Source organism: Lacerta agilis, chromosome 8, assembly GCF_009819535.1.
Source record: "Lacerta agilis isolate rLacAgi1 chromosome 8, rLacAgi1.pri, whole genome shotgun sequence".
Taxonomy (NCBI): domain Eukaryota; kingdom Metazoa; phylum Chordata; class Lepidosauria; order Squamata; family Lacertidae; genus Lacerta; species Lacerta agilis.
In genome coordinates, this window is record NC_046319.1 from 16,442,380 (window position 1) to 16,455,971 (window position 13,592).

The 13,592-nt window shown below is 47.6% G+C and overlaps 1 protein-coding gene and 1 non-coding gene across 6 annotated transcripts in view; both read right to left on the reverse strand.

Annotated features, from left to right (window-relative positions):
* The window catches only part of ACAP3 (ArfGAP with coiled-coil, ankyrin repeat and PH domains 3), a 135,589-nt gene that overhangs the window by 82,064 nt on the left and 39,933 nt on the right, over positions 1-13,592 (reverse strand). Inside the window, exon 1 of one of the 5 annotated variants that reach the window (XM_033156312.1) lies at positions 3,875-4,011. The exons of the other annotated variants lie outside the window; for them this stretch is intronic. Within the exon in view, the coding sequence (XP_033012203.1) occupies positions 3,875-3,900 (26 nt within the window). The 5' untranslated portion in view covers positions 3,901-4,011. Of the gene's footprint in view, positions 1-3,874; positions 4,012-13,592 lie in introns of those variants that run through there. 5 annotated transcript variants of the gene reach the window in all.
* On the reverse strand, positions 12,023-12,095 carry TRNAE-UUC. Its single transcript has one exon. It is a non-coding gene; the product is annotated as a tRNA-Glu (tRNA).

A 13,592-nucleotide genomic window follows, 5' to 3' on the forward strand; every position in this document is an offset into this window, starting at 1 on the left:
TGTTGTTGGACTCTGACTCCTATCCTTGCTGGCCACTGGCCATGTTGGCTGGGGCGAATGGGAGTTGTAGTCCAAAACAAATTCGGAGGGCACCAAGTGAGGGAAGGAATGTTGGACAAGGTGGGCCATTGGCCCCGTACACCGAAGCAATGTTGATATTCTTAACTGGGGGTCGAAGAGGCTTAAAATTAGGCAGTGGGAAACATTGGCGTTCCAGTCAGTAATGTGAAGAAAGGAATTTCCAGGTCAAATCTCCTTGCAGCTCTGGAAATACGGGAAGCCAGAAGCCTCCAGGGTGTTCCTTTGGGAGAACTGGATAGCAGTTCTTTTATGGGCAACGTTCCAGGTTTTGGCAGCTGCAGCATGAAAGGAGTTTGGGGGTGGGTGGGAGTGGGTGAGCGAGGGAGTCTTTGCTGACGGGGGTAAGCCTGTGTCAGGACTGTACCAGTTCAGACTGCAAAGATTTTATGTGATTTTATGTTCCTGCACACAGAGAGAGAGAGAGAATCCCTCCATGCAGAAAAAGAGCATGCCAGGCGAATAGCTCTAGAACAGCATTCTCCCTGAATGGCTAGCTTTCTATGTGTGGGGAATGGATGCTTCCATTGTATTGTATTGTATTGTATTGTATTGTATGGAAGAATTGAGTCATCATGGGGCAGCCCTCACCTGTTGTCGGAAGTGGTACACACCAGCCACAGATTTACTGCCTCGGACCACTTCCTGGTGGCTTAAGGGGTTTCCTGAGGGTGTCTTGCTCGAGTGCTTCCCCTGGCCCACTCGACCCCATAACAACACAAGAGCCCCACAAGACTGTGGCCTACCTGGTCCAACATCCTGTTCCCACAGTGGCCAACAAGAAGCCCTAATGGGAAGCCCACAAATAAGACCTCGGTGCCACAGCAAGTCTCCCCTCCCATGGTTTGCAGCACCTCCTGAGGTAAAATAACAGCATTGTGGCTAGTAGCCACTGAGAAGCTTATCCTCCATAAATTTGTCAAATCCTCCTTTAAAGTCACCCAGGTTGATGGCTGTCGCTACCTCTTGTGGCAGTAAGTTCCAGAGCTTAACTATGTGCCTTGCAACCCATTTTAAGGGACGAGAAGTTCAGAGAGATGTTTTCTCATCAGTAGACTCACTGGCGGAGGACATTTTCAAGAGGCAACCTAAGAAGACCCCCTCTGGATGATGCCAGCAACCCATCTGGCCTAGCCTCCTGTTCTCACAGACGCCAACCAGACGCCTCTCAGAAGCTGGCAAGCAGGACCTGAGCTACTTTCCTCACGTGTGATTCTCAGCAATAGGTATCCAAAAACATTCTGAGGGGGGAAACATCCTAGCAGAGGCACGGCAGGCTTGGGGAGAAGCATCCACAATGGTTGTCTCGCTGCGTTTTGAAAGGAGCCAAGCAAAACACATGCTTCCCTCGAAAGACTGGGGTGGGAAGGCACCCCCATAAGTCTGTCCCCCATAAGTCCAGTGTTTAATTTCAACTAACTGCACACCTGCTTTCGGCCATGTGTCTGGGCCAAGGGCATCCTCAGAGGGCTTTGGACAGCTTTTTTCTGCATTATGAAGGTATGAATTGTTGTTGTTAAAGGTCCACAGGTCATATGCCATTTACACACACAAATACACACACACACACACACACACACACACACAGAGGGGGGGCGCAACCATACACACACACAACACAGGAAAAAAAATACAAACATCCAGAAGCATTCAAGAGGGCAGCATTCCCAGGCCAAAACCTGTGGCCCAAAATTAACTCATCCCTGGAAATGCGGGTGAGCCAAACAGACAAACCCCAAACAAATGTTTTTCCAAGAGCTCATTCCTGTGGTGGAGCTGGCCAAGCGTTCCCTAAAACTGGCACCTGGAAGTGTGGGCAGCCGAGCACTTGCCCAGTTCTCAGTGGGGAAAGTTCTTAGCCTTGTGGTCTGTGCTGGGAAGAACAAAAGGGGCCTGCAAAATGTCTAGGCCGAGGTTTTGAAGTATGCCGGCACCAAACATGCCCCACCCCTTGCTCTGTTCCAGCATCTCAGTTCCACACAGCAGGACTTTCCTCAAAGATTTATGTGTTTTTTCCAGGCAACTTTAACCTGGGTTCATCGCTCTCACCGGGCCTACATTCTGGAGTGGTAGGTGTTTCATAGAATCATAAAATCATAGAATTGTAGAGTTGGAAGGGACCCTGAGAATCATTTAGTCCCAACCCCTGCAATACAAGAATATGAAGCTGTCCCATATGGGGATTGAACCTGTGACCTTGGTATTATCAGCACCACTCTCTAACCAACTGAGCTAGAATTCTAATCCAGAGGCGCTTGTATACCAGGCATAGGACACGGATAGGTAAACAGCAGCAGCAATAATATATTGTGGCTCTCCTGTTGTTGTTGTTGTTGTGTCTCCAACTCTTATTGTTCCCGACTATCGGCCATGTTGGCTGGGGATGATGGGAGCTAGTTCAGAGACATATTAGAAGAGCCTACTGAATCATAAGCCCCTCTAGTCTAGGGGTAGGCAACCTAAGGCCCGTGGGCCGGACGTGGCCCAATCGCCTTCTCAATCCAGCCCACGAAGGGTCCAGGAATCGCCGTGTTTTTACATGAGTAGAATGTGTCCCTTTATTTAAAATGCATCTCTGGGCTATTTGTGGGGCCTGCCTGGTGTTTTTACATGAGTAGAATGTGTGCTTTTATTTAAAATGCATCTCTGGGTTATTTGTGGGGCATAGGAATTCGTTCATATTTTTTTTCCAAAATATAGTCCGGCCCACCACATGGTCTGAGGGATGGTGGACCGGCCCACGGCTGAAAAAGGTTGCTGACCCCTGCATCTAGTCCATCTTCCCGATCTCATATTGGCAAACCAAATGCCTATATGTGAAGCCCAAATGCAGGTCCTCAGAGCATTTCCAGAAACACAGGTATTCAGAGACATACAGCCTGCTGAATCCCAGCGCTACAAGGTCAGACAAGGCAAGAGAAGGAGCCTCTTCTGCTGAGGCCCTTTTGCCCTCTGCTCAAGCTGAAGGGAGCTCAAAACGCACACACCACTTCCATTAGCTGCTCCATACACCTCAGCTGATAATCCCTGGCACTGAGTTACTAGCAAACACCCACCCACAGCACCCCTTGGGAAATGGGCCAAGTTTCAGAGTCGCACATCCAGAACGTCAGCAGGGATAACGCGCTAAAATCAACAGAGACTTCTGCCAGCTTCTAAGAATGTATGAAGCGCCCTGCAGGATCAGGCTAGCGGCCCTTCTATCCTAGCATCCTGTTCTCACGGCGGTCAACCAAATTCCTAAGGGGAAGATTGAAATCAGGACCTCAGAGTGACAGCACTCTCTCAACATGTAACTAATATTCAAGAACACAACTTGTTCAACCTGCCCTTCAGCAAGTTGTAACAGTCAAGCTTGAACCCTGAGCAGCTAATCAGAAAAGTCGGAGAGAAGTGGGATCTGCAACAAAATGTTGCACTGCTGAATCTCCTGTTCAGGGTGTCTCTTCCAGGATTCTACATTCCATTCCCACCCCCCCTGGTTTTCCATCACACACACACAACATTTTGTAGTTACAGACCATGTTCAGTCCTTACTGGGCTGCTTAGGGGAGGCAGGAATTGCTCCCTTAGGTTTTTATTTCCCAAAATTGTTTTCTGTACTTCTGTAAACCTTGGGATCCCCCCTTGTTTCTAGGGGGTTCAGTTTTGCCTGCATAACCATTGGCACTCAGCACCAGAGTTCAATATTACAGGGAGTGATTCCATCAACACACACACAAAACACACATATAATTTAAGTCATTTCTAATGAATAGGCGTCCTTGTGAAACAAACAAAGGAGCTATTGTTGTACCTTGTACAGAAGAACGCATTCCCCATCAGATATGGCTAAGATGCTTCCACCGTTGGTTCTTGTTTGTAATCAAGATGGGCCAAGCCCCAAAAGATACCCCCGTTTCCCCACCATCCAAGAAGCTGGAGAAAGCAGGAAGAGTTGGGTCTTTCAGAGCCGTAACCTCTCCTCTCTCCCGGATCTCTGCCTCCAGCAGACAAAACAATGTGCCTCGGGACAGGAGAAGACATCCTGGACACGCTCGTGGAGGTGAATCAGCACCTGAATAGTATGTGCTTCATCGCCAGCACGCCAGCACCTACTGTAAGGCGGAGCCACGTGAGTGTAAACAAGACATCCGATCTCTCCCTTGCGTGCTTTGAACACCTTCTTCTCTCTTGCAACCTTGTCTTCAAAGGTTTTCTGGTTACGTAACCCCTGAGAGAGTTTAATCCAAAGCACAATCATGACTGTGAAGATACTGCCATACACACCCCGTTCTTTGAGTGGTTAGAAGTTTCAGGGGTTCCTCCGTATACCCACGAGTTTGGTTTCCTTGGAACGAAGATAAAAGCGCCCTCTGGGCCTCTCCAGGCGATCTATTTGTTGAGCATTTTATGAGCTCTTTTTTCTTTTTTAGATCACCTGCTTTGCATGCAGAAGGTCCCGAGTTGAATTCTCGGCATCTCTAGATAAGGCTGGGAATGTCCCCTGTCTGAACCCTGGACAGCTGCTGCCAGTCCGTGTAGAAAATACTGAGCTAGATAGACCAATGGCCCTGTATATAAATCAACTTCCTGTGTTCCCATGTTCTCAGGGAAGGGCCACAGCTCAGTGGCTAGAGCATCTGCTTTGCAAGCAGAAGGTTCACGGTTCAATCTTTAGCATCTCCAGGTAGGGTGGTGATATACCTCTGTCTGAAACCCTGGAAAGCTGCTACTAGTAAGTGCAGACAATACTGACCCAGATGGACAAATTTTTCTGACTCAGTGCAAGGCAGTTTCCTATGTTCAAGGCTGGCAGGCAACAAAAGCATCCTTTGTTTGAACTCATCTGCTGCTCAGTGACATATTTATTTTTTATTTTTGCAATGTTCAGTTTTTGGTACAAATGGGGGGGAAATCCCATCTTGATGGCTCTGGAATTTTTTGGCAGATGTCCTGTGCTCCTCCTTCAAAAACTCATTTCTCTGTGTGTGTGTTTGTGGTGGAAGCAATTGCTCACATGTTTATCATGCTAGCAATAAATGATTTGGATTAAATGGTTGAAAACGATTCTTTAGATCCTGGGCAAACAACATCATGTCTTCCAGATGTTGCTGAGAGCCAACTTGCTTCAGTCCCAAGCAACACAGACAATGGCCACAGATGATGGAAGTTGCCCGGCGACATTTGTGTTGACCGCCTTGCATTTAAACCAGAGACTGGGAACCTATGGTGCCCTCCAGACATAGTTGGACTACAACTCCCATCATCCCTGGTCATTGGCCATGCTGGCTGGGGATGATGGAGATTGGAGTTCAACAACGTCTGGCGGGCACAGGTTCCCCATCCCTGATTAAACTGCTTAAACACTCTTGTTGATTGGCCTGCAATTCCCATAGTGTTCCAGGTTTTCTTTCCATGCTGTGTGATATTCTCTGCTCCTTAGCCCTACTGGGGTCCCCACATTCTCAAAATCAATCTTCTGTTAGGTCTAATCCTGTAAAAACTCTGCGATTGGTTCCCAGGATTTCTAATGTGTCCACTCTACCACCAGTCCTGGATGTCTGAAAACCATGTTTCCTAGCCATGCAGTCCTGGATGGGCTTCACAAAAGCCTAGGCTAGCAACATAGTGCCCTCCAGATGTTTTGAATTACATCTCCCATCAGCCCCAGCCAGCATGGCCAATGCCCAAGAACGATGGGAGCTGCAGTCCAAAGCTACAGCTGAAAGGCACCATGTTGTCTTCCCCTGGCCTAGCAGAATCTGGCCGGGCAATCTTTCCAGCCAGAATTGCCTTTGGTCTTAGTGTCTATTTCATTCCTCATCTGGTTTCTTTTGTTGGAAGGGCAACAGCAGAGACCATTCTGTATGTCACTTAGAACTTAGTTCTGTTAGTATTAAAGTCAACTAGCCAAGAGGGGGACATGGTGGTGGTTTTACCTAGCAACCAGGCAGAGGGGAAAGATCTTTACTGAGGTAGCACATGCTCTGATTGGCTGTGTAGTTCTGAGGAATTATTCCTCTGCATCTTTTAGTAGAACATCTTCCTGCCATGCACTGGTCCTGAAGTAAGAAAGACAAAACTTCTCTGTTTATTTCTCCTTGAAGCACACACTGCCCCCCCTTCCTCAGCAAAAGTGTTAACAGGATATATTTTCTCTCTGGACTCTGTCTACATTATTTAAGTGACTCTGCTAACATCCTTGAGCGGAAGGGGCTGTAGTTTCAACATGAGGCATTCTGCGTCCCTCCGACAATGCAAAGCCTAGATCCACGGCCCAACAGATGGGGGCGTTTGCTCCCTGTCTGCTTGAGCATGCAATGGCATTCCTGAACCCCCCCCCCCGCCCCCGAGAAAACGACCCTCTGCACCAAAACAAATTGACTTCCTGACACATAAAGCCCCAAACATCAAAAGTGGAGGAAACGATCCGAGTTATTAATCAACGCTCTGGATTACATACGGAAGACAGGAGAGATCTGGTTTTGTTCAACAATAGCCGATTTGGAAAAGCCAAAAGCAGAACAGGGACGAGCCTTGTGGTCTAGGTGAATGCAGCCGGCCTCCTCCGTTTTGTTCCCATTACACAAGTGGAAGAATTCACTAACATCAAGTGAGAAAGAGAGGAAACGAGTGATTCCATCTGCTGGGCATTTATTTTAGCACCTCCTACACCACAGTACTTATCTTCTACTTCTTTTCATATTCCCTGTGTTGAGTAGTTGGCTGGATTCACACCAAGACCCATCTAGCTTTTGACATCCCATGCCCAGACAGACAGATCTGGGAAGCTCACTATCAAAGCATAAAGGTGATGGCCTTCATCTGGGCTATGTCTGCAGCATCTCAACACCTCAGGGGTAGACTGCCTCAGAACTGGGAGGTTCCCTCCTTAACTATTGTAGCCAACAAGTACCTAAGTATGGGTGCTGGGAGTTGGCGCCACCGGGCAAATGCCAAGGCCCACAATCCATCCAAGGGCACCCACTGCTGCTCTCAAGTGGGAACAAAATATGGCGGTGTAACCTCTCCTCCTAACAGGAGTGCTTGCATTCTGAGGGCATGCCAGTCAGCCATGCGCACCTTCAGGATATGACATCTCATTCCCCCACCCCAATCCCGAGCAACATTTAAAGTAGATAGCTCCCCCCACCCCGCAACCAGAGATTCCTGTGAACTGTAGTTCCCCCCACAGAGCTATAGTTCCCAGCACCACTAACGAACTATGGTTCCCAGGATTCTTGGGGGGAGGTCACATGCTTTAAATGTGCATTGGGTGTGCTTCGAATGCACGGTGTGGGTCTGCCCTTAAAGAGTCCCTGCCCCCAAACCCCTGAGAGCCTCTGCCCATCAATGCAAGCTTATCTTGAGCTAATGGTCTGACTCTGTACAAGGCAGCTTCCTATGTCTTAAGGGAAGGACCAGAGTGGTTTAAAACTCAACCCCTTTATCTAAGGAGTTCTGGGAACTATGGCTCTGTGAGGGGAACTGGTAGGGGGGTGTCTCCCAACTGCTCTGAGCATCCTTTAGCAAACTATGGTTCCCAGCATTCTTCGAAGGATAAAGTGCCATAGCAGTGATTTAAATGTGTAGTGCAGATGTGGCCCCACCAAAATTCTATAGACATTCTCAAGGACCCGGAGAATGAGGCAGAAAGATGAGAGCCTCTTTCTCAGAAGAAAACCTTTGTGGAACTGGAAAGCAGATACTGCATGGCTGTTTCCCCACCCCACCCCTTTCTTTCAGAAGAACAACCAAAAAAGTGACTCATGCTCTACGGCTTCGCCTGTTGCCCACCAGCAACAGGGAGCCGCAAGCCCTGACCACAGCGGAGCAGTCCCTTTTGAAACTGCTTCCAAAAATAAGAGGCAAACAGCAGATGCCCTGTGGAAATGCGAGCTGCCTTCTTTGTCGCCCATCTCACTGGCAGGGCCCTGCACATGAAACAGAATAATGAAAGTGTTTCTCTTGGGCAGATGCCTCCTTTTTGCTATTTTTGTCCTCCCAAGCTTGGAAATAATGTGAGACGCCGAGGGCATCTCTCTCCCAGCTCACCCAGAGACAATGTTTCCACACCGTTCCATCTCGGCTAGTTTCGAAAATCTGGAGGTGCCCACAAACAGAGAGAGAAAGACGTTTGAACAAAACAACACACACACACACACACACACACACACACACACACACAGAACACTCTTCTTTTTCAAAAAGAGCACACGGGAGAGATTTGCATGTTCTGTTGAAAAAAAAATTAATGCCACAAAATAAATTACAGGCACCGGTTGTGTGGGAGGTGCCGCTGTCATCGGCTCGAAGCTGCCGCACTCTCCTGGCGTGGACCGGCTGAGAGAGCATCTGCAAAGCCCTGCCCACTTTATTACATTGTCTCCGGAAAGAAGAGTGTTGCTCCCACCCCCACCCCCCCAAATTGGCATTTCCCTAGTTTGGATCATGCGAGCCAAGTTCTGAAGCTCTCCCGACACCGACATGGTTTTTGCAAAGAGGAAGGGTGGTGTCAGGGAAAGAACTAGAGAGACAGGCAGACAAACAGGGTTGTGTGAGTGTGGGTGGTAAAAGCACTGCATGGGAGCAAAAGCAAAGGGAGTTTGAGGCGTTTGTTCTACCTTTGTTTGCAAAAAAAAAAAAACAACACACAACCCCGCACACAGTGCCGGATGCTTTTGAGCATGTGCAGAATTCCCAATTTATTACGTTGTTCAAAATCATATGCAGAGGTTGTATCAACCAGCCTCCGAACACTTTATAATACAGAGCAGTTAAGCCATCCAGTCGCAGAACTTTATCAATCTTCGCTTATTTTCATCATCTGTTCTGCTTCCATTATCAATATTGGAACGTTTAGCGTTTCCACTTGTTCTTTTGTTAAATTTCTCTTTTTTAGATAGCTTTCCATTTCTCCATCCTCCTTCTTGCCTTGATATGATTTAGAACAATACCTACAAAATTCCAGTCTCATCGCTTTTTCATTATATGCTGTTCTGCCACCCGTATTTATTTTGCTTATAATTTTAGTTTTCCTTTCTTTCTTTTCATTTTCCGTGTTAACAATTTGCCTGGTTTATTTGCAAAGTGTTTCTGTCTCGTATTTTTAAAATTCTGCTGCATTTGTTGCGTAACTAACATTGAAATCAACTTAGTTGGTCTCTAAGGTGCTACTGAAAGGAATTTTTTTATTTTATTTTGTATTGAAATCTGTGTTCGCAACATTTTCAAGGTTTGTATTGCCACTGTGTCGCCCGGCTTTTCCAGCAGAACTTTTTCATTCCAGGTAGTCTCCTTCATGATCTTGTTTCCTTTTCTCTTTTAACTTTTTTTTGGATGGCAAAATGAGATTAATCAGTGTGGGGGGGGGGTAATCTGTCAGGGCAAGTGGGGGTTTCCCTCCACCAAGCTCAATCTGTCTTCAGCCAACCTCCGTACCTGCATCCAGTCCAGGCGTTGGCACTGCCTGCCAGCTTCCTGCTCCTTAGTCTCAAGTGTTTCAGCGAAAACGATGGAGGGGATGGAGCGACTCCCCTACGAAAGACATGCTGCAGCATCAGGGAATTTTTAGTCACATGAGAGACATCTGTCACGTTATCCATGGCATGGAGAAATCAGAGAAAGTTTTTCTCCCTCTCTCATAACTCTAGAACTTGTGGGCACCCAAAAAAGCTGAATGTTGAGGGCAATGTTGACAGGCAAAAGAAATTACTTCTCCACACAGCACGTAGTTAATCTGTTGGTATCCTTGACTTCTGCCCTAACTGTCCCAATTCGCCCCAGCCTCCACTGCTGTAAAGCATATAAGCAACAGGTTCTGTTTATGAAGGAAAGGCTTCCCTGCATTAACAGACTCCAGGCTTGCTGAACTGAGCATGCTCCCAGACTGCCAGTATTTTGTGGGAGGGATGCAAATGCACACTCTGGAACTGCAGGTTTGCAGGATGACTAAGAGCTCTGTCGCTGAAGTGCAACAAATCCACGTTGTTGTTGTTGTTGTTGTTGTTGTTGTTGTTGTTGTTGTTGTTGTTGTTGTTGTTGCAAAGCTTAGAACAATGCGGTTAGCTCAGTCAGTAGAGTATGAGACTCTTAATCCAGGGTTGTGGGTTCGAGCCCCACATTGGGCAAAAGATTCTTGCATTGCAGGGGGTTGGACTAGACGACCCTCGGGGTCCTTCCAACTCTACAATTCTGTGACCCATAGGAACGAGACTGGTACCCAGTCAAACCCTTGTTCCATCTGGCTCAGCACTGCCTGAACTGATAGGCAGCAGTTCTCTCAGCTTTCAGGTCTGGGTTTCTCTCAGCCCTACCTGGAGATGCGGGGGATTGAATCTTCAGACTCCATCTAGTGCAGGATTGGCTATGGCAGCAGGCAGTGGCTGTCCAGGTCTTTAGGCAGGGACTATTTAAGGGCAGGTCCACACCATACATTTAAAGCACACCCAGTGCACATGACCTCCCCCAAAGAATCCTGGGAAATGCAGTTTATTCAGGGTCCTGAGCACTAAAGCTGTGAGGGGGAACTACAGTTCCCAGGATTCCTTTGGTGAAATCATGCGCACTGAATGGTGTGGATCTGCATTTTCCCAGCCCTAGTTGGAGGTGCCAGGGATTGAACATGGCACCTTCCCCATGCAAAGCAGATGCTCTCTACCCAGCAGGATGCCAGGAAGAGAAGAGGTTGGTGTTGAAGAGATAAGCCTTTCTGCCTCTGGTGGGCCCTCCTTGCTCCTGTATCCTGTTCCAGCTCCCTCCTTGACTGCTCCTTCTCAGCTCCTTCTCAGTCATTAGATGTTGGTTGTGGATGGGGGACAGGGCAACCGCGACTGTCTCCCCAGTTCATCAAGATGCACTCTTCCACCTCCCTTCCCTGCAATGGGATCACACACAACAGACACATCAACTCTGGGCAAATTGCTTATGATCCCCGCTATTATGGCACTCCGCCAGCCAGCCGGTAATGAGTTAGAGCAGTGTCAGATGTGATTGCCCTTGACAGGAATCGCGGGGTTAATCTTGGCTTCCTCTCCGCCCTTCCCAACCAACAAGCATCACCGAAAGAGAGAAAGGAAGGCGACACAGCGCGTATAATCTGCCCTTTAAAACACACACAAAGATAAACTCTACTTCTTAACATGTACAGAAATCTGGGTTTTGCAATCTGTACATGTTAAGAAGAGACTGGCCAGTGTCCGGCATCCTGTCTTCACAGCAGCCAACCGGGTGCCACAATGGGAAGCCCACAAGCAGGGCCTGAGTTCAACAGCAACTCTACATACTAGTCATTCCCAGCAGCTGGCACTCAGGAGCATCCTGCCTCCGCTGATGGAAGGCATAACATAGCCATTGTGGCTAGAAGCCATTGACTGGCCTTATCCTCTGTGAATTGGCCTTATCCACCTTTAAAGATATCTAAGTTGTCGGCTGTCACCATATACCAGGTATTGAATTCCCTCGTTTTACCGGTGCGTTGTGTGAAGAAGAAGTCTTTACTGTACTTTTGTCTGTCCTGGAATCTTCTGGCGTTCCGCTTCATTGGATGGCTCTGAGTTCTAGTCTTACGGGAGAAGGAGAAAAACTGTATTCACACCATGCTTAATTGTATACACTCCTAGCACCTTCATTATTCACCTTTAGGCACCAAGTGAAAATGTTCTTCTTCAACCAGGCCTTGGGTTGATTGACAACTGATGCCCTTTTAAATGTGTTGTGGGAAGGGGGATTATTGGGTTGTCTTTGGTTTTTATTATGCTTTTTGTGTTCATTTTATACTGTAATTTTATGTTGTGAACAGCCCTGAGATCTATGGATAAAGGGTGGTTATGCAAAATTAATAAATAATAAAATAATTGTAATATTGAACTGTCAGGCTGTTGGCCTATCTAGCTCAGTACTGCCTACACTGACAGACAGCAACTCTACACCATTTCAGGCAGGCGTCTCTCCTAGTCCTATCTGGAGATGCTGGGGATTGAACCGAGGACCTCCTGCATGAAAAGCAGATGCTCTACCACTGAGCTACAGTCTCCCCCATCCCCCCACGCAGGACCTGTTTTTTCTATGCTCTACCACTGGGACCAAAACAAGGCCTCCTCTTTCTGAAAACCCAGCAGGAGTCCCCATAGCAGCTGAGGAGGATTGATGAGAATACGCTGCAGAAAATGCCCAGAGGGATTTGTTTCGAAACACAGTCAGGCCCAAAATAAATCTTGCTTCGAGCACCTGTACTGCTGGGGCTCTTGTGATGCATCCTCCTTCGAAAGCCGCAGATTCTTCCTACTCCTTTGACATCCTGGCGTACACCAGACGTATCCAGAAAACAACGTTGATGGCTATTTAGGTAAAGGGTAAAGGGACCCCTGACCATTTGATCCAGTCGCGGACGACTCTGGGGTTGCGGCGCTCATCTCGCTTTATTGGCCAAGGGAGCCGGCATACAGCTTCCGGGTCATGTGGCCAGCATGACTAAGCCACTTCTGGCGAACCAGAGCAGCACACGGAAATGCCGTTTACCTTCCCGCCGGAGAGGTACCTATTTATCTACTTGCACTTTGACGTGCTTTCGAACTGCTAGGTTGGCAGGAACTGGGACTGAGCAATGGGAGTTCACCCCGTTGCGGGGATTCGAACCGCTGACCTTCTGATCAGCAAGCCCTAGGCTCTGTGGTTTAAGCCACAGCGCCACCCGTGTTCCCTCCCGGGTGGCTATTTAGAAGGAAGCCATTAAGTCTCAGGATGCCTTAGATTTGCCTGCGCTGAAGCATCCAGTCACAAAGCTGAGGTGTTGACTCAGGCTGCAGGCACCCAAAGAGATTCAAGTTTCTCCTAATCCCCAGACAGTGCTGGATGATGCTGTCATCTCCTGGCTGGGTGCCCTTCCTGCTTCCTAACTATGAGCTGTTTGCCTTCATGCTTTTCCAGCCCTCAGGCTATTTCCATCGTGATCTGGACAGGGGCAGGGGGTGGGGAATAAAATCTACAACCAAAACATTAGAGCCATCTTTGCAAATCTGGGGCCCTCCAGCTAAAACTCTCACAACTATAAACTGCCCATCGAAAATGCACACATTTGCATAAATGGCATAAATAAAAACATACATTACATATTTCACTAAAATGTTTATAGTGCTTGGTCGTTAAAAAAAAAACAAGAGCACCTCAAATCAGTTTACAAAAAGAATAAAGCAATGAAACGATCAATAGACACAGTTTAGAACAACTATTTAAAACATTCAAAAAATAATAATTCCAGTCAACGATGAGCTAAAAATCAGATTGAAGCACATGCCAGCATTCTACATATCTGGATAGGATTGCCTAAACAAAGAAGCTTTCAGCAGCTGGCAAAAACAGTTCAGCGAAGGCGGCTGCCTGGTGTCAATAGGCAGGGAGTTCCAAAGTGTAGGTGCTACCGGACTAAAAGAGCTATTTCTTACAAGTGTTGAACAGGGATTAAACGAAACAGGTAAGAGCGCCAGTACCGTACTTCAAATTGAAGTGGTCAAGGGGGCATGTATGGGGTAAGG